Consider the following 6,620-nt stretch of genomic DNA (forward strand, 5'->3'; position numbering starts at 1 on the left):
GCTCCAGAAACTCAATCTGCTCAAAGGAAGGTCAGTTTTGTAGCTTCTGTAACGAGCTAAACTGTTTTCAGATGTGTGAACATGATTGCACAAGGGTTTTCTAATCATCAATTAGCCTTCTGAGCCAATGAGCAAACACATTGTATCACTGGAGTGATAGTTGCTGGAAATGGGCCTCTATACACCTATGTAGATATTGCACCAAAAACCAGACATTTGCAGCTAGAATAGTCATTTACCACATTAGCAATGTACAGAGTGTATTTCTTTAAAGTTAAGACTAGTTTCAAGTTATCTTCATTGAAAAGTACAGTGCTTTTCCTTCAAAAATAAGGACATTTCAATGTGACCCCAAACTTTTGAACGGTAGTGTATAAGTAACTGAATAGTTACTTTTCACAGTAACGCATTAATTTTTGGTGTAAGAATCTGAGTTTTAGTAACTGAGTTACTTTTGAGATAAAGTAACTAGTAACTGTAACTGGTTACTGGTTTTCAGTAACTAACCCAACATTGCGCGCCCGGGAATCATTTTTGGTGATTTAACCCCCAATTCCAACCCTTGATGCTGAGTGCCAAGCAGGAAGGTAATGGGTCCCACTTTTATAGTCTTTGGTATGACTCGGCCGGGGTTTGGACTCACAACCTACCGATCTTAGGGCGGACACTCAAACCACTAGGCCACTGAGTTTATTAAATTCCAATGAATATTAAGTTAAAAAAGCAAAAAAGATGAATAAAATGCATATAAAGCCCATACGGTCTTTATATGCTAATGTTTTCCTCTTGGTGTGTGGCTGCACTCTTGCAAAGCTCTCTTTGTGGCTCCGCGTCCAAACCCCACAATCGTCTCTGGACTAAAAACCATAACTAGCTCGTGGTCCAACAACGTGCAAACACGAATGTAAACAAAGTGAACACAGTATTTTGGCACAAAGACGCTGTAATTAGCGGCATGCCTCTTGGAACCAACCAGCAGGAAAAAGATGGTGTGTTGTTGCGTTTGTGTGCTGGCAGCGGTGAAGCACGGGTGTTATTTGTGCGTGCGTGTGGTGTTTGCACTCCGGCGCCCGTCAGAAAGTCACGCACTTCTATCTCCAAATAAATGCTATGTATGACCGCCGGCGGTTTTGTCCACAACAATAAGTTGGCAACACAACTACTGTTTAAGTAGCACAGCGCCTGAAGCACTTAACATCCCAGAAAAAACATCAGAAAATCTTTTGCTGAAACTGATTGTTTTTTTTCCCCTCGTAGCATTATCTGACGGCCAGTCCAACTTCCTGCTGAACGGGAACTTTGTGGTGGCCATGTTCAAAAGGGAGATCACCTTCAAGGGGACGGTCATCGAGTACAGCGGCTCCGACACCAAAGTGGAGCGCATCAATTGCACCGAGCGCATCGAGGAGGAGCTCGTTCTGCAGGTGACTGACTCTCCAATGCATGCACTGCAAAAAGTCAGTGTTCAAAAACAAGAAAAAAAAATACAAAAATGAGGGGTATTTTACTTGAACTAAGCAAAATTATCTGCCAATAGAACAAGAAAATTCGGCTTGTCAAGACTTTCCAAAACCAGTAAAATTAGCTAACCTCAATGAACCCCAAAATACCTTAAAATAAGTATATTCTCACTAATAACAAGTGCACTTTTCTTGGTAGAAAAAACAAATATGAGACCTTTTTGCTCAATATGTTGAAAAATATTCTTAAATGAAGTAAATGCTAGTGCCATTATCTTGACATAATGATATGCGCTCGGCATTACATTTCTTGAAACCAGCAAACTTATACTAAAAACTAATTTATTGTTCTTAATGGAAAGGCAACAAGGCAACCGCTTGTTACTCTCGGGTCTCCTAGCCGCTCAGGCTAATCATATGGTCTAAAAATGCATTTTTCCATGGATAACATGACATCATCGCGCCAAGTGCGTGCTCTTTCAGTTTAATTAGTGCGCATACCGTATTTCCTTGAATTGGCGCAGGGAATATAGTATTCGCACGTCTAGAATTACTGCCGGGTCAAACTCGTTTCTCAAAATAATTAACGCATGCTTGGCCTTATCGCCGGTTTATTATTGAAGCCGGATCAAATTCGTTTTGCAAAATATTAATTTTATTATCGCATGTCTATAATTTTCACCGGGTCAAACTCGTTTCGCAAAATATTTAGCATATGGCTAGAACTTCCACCGGGTCAAATTCGTTACGTCACGAGTGACGCATCTGTCCTCATTTTCAAAATGGAGGAAGCTGCTTTCAGTAGTTTACAATCGCACAAAGGAAAAAAGATAAAGAGCTATTCAGTAGGATTTAAGGTCCAAGCTATTGAATACCGGCACAGTATGTTAAAGAGAACAGTAAGCATCTATGTTTTATTAATATACCGTAGCTGCGTGTGTGAAATACTGTATAAGTCATTAAATGACTCCCGCCTCCTGGTGGTAGAGGGCGCTGCCGCGCTAGTGATCCTTCTTGCGACTTCCGGTACTGCAGAAGAAGTGAACACACATTTATTTTTTTTTAACAAGGAGGATTACATACCGGTATCTAAAATAAAACAGTTTTCTAAACTGGACTTTCAATGGAAGCAGGAGGTAATAATTAAAGGAATATCTCCATCGAGACAGACTTTTAAAACGGAAAAAAGAAAATAATGAAGACTTCTATAAACAAGTTATCGATGCTTTTGGTCAGAAGGAGCTGCAAATGGACTCCATTTATAAGTACAGGTAAGACCATAATAACGTTTTTTTTTATTAAATGTGCTTTTCATGATGGTATGCTTACATCACACTCAAAGCGCACGCCTAAATTTTATGGATTCCTTTTGGTAAACGCCGGAGTGAGAAGAGGTTTTAAAATAATTACCGCATGCACGGCCATCCCGCCGGTTTCCGGTAAACGCAGGAGTGACAGGAGGTTTTAAATTAATTAACTCCCCTGCGGCTATTCAAGGAAATACGGTATATACAGCCCGGCCCCCGGACAAAAATTTTTTAATTGTAATTTTGAGGAATTTATCTGAATGTGCATGAACTATTTCTGTTCAAAATTGTTTGAAATGTCACATGTTAAATGTTTAAATATTAACTGTCAGTTTACTGTACTGTGCCAACTGTACTACTCTAAGAGTACGTATTTTTCGGACTATAAATCGCAGTTTTTTTCATAGTTTGGCCGGGGGTGAGACTTATACTCAGGAGCGACTTATGTGTGAAATTATTAACACGTTACCGTAAATTATTAAAAAATAATATTATTTATCTCATTCACGTAAGAGACTAGACGTATACGATTTCATGGGATTTAGCGATTAGGAGTGACAGATTGTTTGGTAAACGTATAGCATGTTCTATATGTTATAGTTATTTGAATGACTCTTACCATAATATGTTACGTTAACATACCAGGCACGTTCTCAGTTGGTTATTTATGCCTCATATAACGTACACTTATTCAGCCTGTTGTTCACTATTCTTTGTTTATTTTAAATTGCCTTTCAACTGTCTATTCTTGGTGTTGGGTTTTATCAAATAAATTTCCCCAAAAAATGTGACTTATACTCCAGTGCGACTTATATATGTTTTTTTCCTTCTTTATTATGCATTTTCGGCCGATGCGACTTATACTCCGAAAAATACGGTACATATTTTCTATTGTTTCATTGAAAATAAAACAGCAAAGTCAATTTGGCTGTCATCTGTTTTAATTATGAGACACAATTGTGTCAAAATCATGATTTTGTTTTCATGCTTGAAATAAGAAATGATTACTTTAAAAAAGTAGTTTTATACTTGTGAGTGTTGATGACACAGCTTTGCAACAGTTGATATTCTAGTTTCAAGCATGTTTTACTCAATATAGGTCATCAAATCTCAGCAACAAGCTGTAATATCTTACTGAGATCATTTAGGACCAAAACACTTAAAACAAGTAAAACACTCTAACATAAAATCTGCTTAGTGAGAAGAATTATCTTATCAGACAGAAAATTAGCAAATAGCACCCTTATTTGAGATATTTAATCTTACTTAGACTTCAGTTTTTGCAGTGCACTTGGTTAAAGTACAGTGTTTTATTTTCCTCTATGGGGGTGGGGGAGCTGACTCGACAACGCTGTGGGTACCTCCTGGACCACTTGTCCATTTCTTTCTTTAGAGCAGGCGAGCTACTTTTCAATTGACCAAGTCAAGGGGATCTACGTCATTCATACACAGGCGTAGGCAAAAGTTTACATACACTTGTAAAGAACATAATGTCATGGCTGACTTGAGTTTCCAATCATTTATACAACTCTTATTTTTTTGTGATAGAGTGATTGGAGCACATACTTGTTGGTCACAAAAAACATTCATGAAGTTTGGTTCTTTTATGAATTTATTTATGGGTCTACTGAAATTGAGACCAAATCTGCAGGGTCAAAAGTATACACACAGCAATGTTAATATGTCCTCCAGAAGGTCTTATCTTTGTCCATGTGATGTCAGATGATTCAAAAATGGAGCTGTTTGGCCACAATACCCAGAAAAAGTTTGGAGGAGAAAAGGTGAGGCCTTCAAACCCAGGAACACCAGACCTACCGTCAAGCATAGTGGTGGTAGTATTATGCTCTGGGCCTGTTTTGCTGCCAATGGAACTGGTGCTTTACAGAGAGTAAATGGGACAATGAAAAAGGAGGATTACCTCCAATTTCTTCAGGACAAGCTAAAATCATCACCCCGGAGGTTGGGTTTTGGGCACAGTTGGGTGTGACCAACAGGACAATGACCCCAAACAGACATCAAAAGTGGTAAATGAATGGCTAAATCAGGCTAGAATGAAGGTTTTAGAATGGCCTTCCCAAAGTCCTGACTTAAACGTGTGGACAATGCTGAAGAAACAAGTCCACGTCAGAAAACCAACACATTTAGCTGAACTACACCAATTTTGTCAAGAGGAGTGGTCAAAAATTCAACCAGAAGCTTGTGGATGGCTACCAAAAGCGCCTTATTGCAGTGAAACTTGCCAAGGGACATGTAAGCAAATATTAACATTGCTGTATGTATACTTTTGACCCAGCACATTTGCTCACATGTTCAGTAGACCCATAATAAATTCATAAAAGAACCAAACTTCATGAATGTTTTTTGTGACCAACAAGTATGTGCTCCAATCACTCAATCACAAAAAAATAAGAGTTGTAGAAATGATTGGAAACTCAAGACAGCCATGACATTATGTGTATGTAAACTTTTGACCACGACTGTACATAATTTATATGTATTTATTTATGAAAGAGAGGTTTTTGTTAACAAGTTAAAGGTGTTTAATGATAATACAAGCATGTTTAACACATATAGATTCCTTTCTTTCATGAAGACAAGAATATAAGTTGGTGTATTACCTGATTCTGATGACTTGCATTGATTGGAATCAGACAGTAGTGATGATAACGTCCACATTTTCTAATGGAGGAGAAAAAAAGTCCTCCTTTCTGTCCAATACCACATGAAAGTGGTTGGTTTTTGGCATCTTATTTGTCCAGCTTCCATACTCCTTTTTATACACTTTACAAGAAATACATTTCACTGTTTTTGTTTATTTCAGGCAATGACATCAAAAAGTACAAGGTAGACAACACATAATTGTCAGGTTCAAACACCGATGACATCTATTAGACAAGACAAGAAGCAAAGAAATCAAACAGAGACAGGATTCAATTTAGCTAATGAGGATAAACCTCTGGGCTGCAACTTCGCACAGTCTCCCACCACGCTCTGACGAGGGAGTTGCACGCCTCCTCTTTTATTTGGGCCTTTTCTGATTACATAGCTGCAGCTGTTTCTAACGGGAGGGGGGTCGTAAACAGCTGTTGCACTCGGTCATAAACAGTTCAACGAAAAGGTGTCTGGAGCTGCGTCAGGTCTGCTCCCTCTCCGCTTTGTAGATCTCGGATCAGGACAAGGTCTTGCTGTGGCTGTCAATAGATCAAAGAAACCGACACCTCCATGTCGCATCCCATCGCACACAGTGGAGTTTTACAAGCCTTTTGCTGATAAGATGAAAGACAGCTTTTGTCTTCTCGCCGGGCGAGCTGAACTCAATGTGTGATAACTTCTATACAATTCTGACAATAATAGTATTATATATAATAATGCAAAAGGTAAGGTTTGTACAATGAGGGACTCATAAATCGAGATTCTGTTGTACTATTGAGAGACTGACATTAGTTTTTGATCATTTGTACACAACACTATGGTTGTCCCGGTACCAATATGTATTTCGATACTTTTCGATGCTTTTCTAAATAAAGGGACCACAAAAAATGGCATTATTGGCTTTAATTAAACAAAAAATGTTGCGGTACATTAAACATATGTTTATTATTGCAATCGGACAACATATTTGTCCTTAATTAAAATAGTGAACAAATTGTCTTTTATTAGTAAAAAAAAAACAACAACTTCCTAATTAGTCTACTGACGTATGCAGTATCATATTGTGTCATTTATCTACCTATTATTTTGTCAACATTATGAGGGACAAACTGTAAAAAATGATTATTAATCCACTTGTTCATTTACTGTTAATATCTGCTTATTTTCTGTTTTAACATGTTCTATCTACACTTCTGCTAAA

The 6,620-nt window shown here is 38.0% G+C and overlaps 1 protein-coding gene across 1 annotated transcript in view; it reads left to right on the forward strand.

Moving 5' to 3' along the window:
- LOC133641709 (A disintegrin and metalloproteinase with thrombospondin motifs 20) overlaps window positions 1-6,620 on the forward strand; it is a 409,743-nt gene that overhangs the window by 260,320 nt on the left and 142,803 nt on the right. The window contains exon 17 of the mRNA XM_062035652.1: window positions 1,258-1,424. Coding sequence (XP_061891636.1) covers window positions 1,258-1,424 — 167 coding nt within the window. The remainder of the gene's footprint in view (window positions 1-1,257; window positions 1,425-6,620) is intronic.

The sequence above is a fragment of the Entelurus aequoreus genome, linkage group LG24 (genome assembly GCF_033978785.1).
Source record: "Entelurus aequoreus isolate RoL-2023_Sb linkage group LG24, RoL_Eaeq_v1.1, whole genome shotgun sequence".
Classification (NCBI taxonomy): Eukaryota; Metazoa; Chordata; class Actinopteri; order Syngnathiformes; family Syngnathidae; genus Entelurus; species Entelurus aequoreus.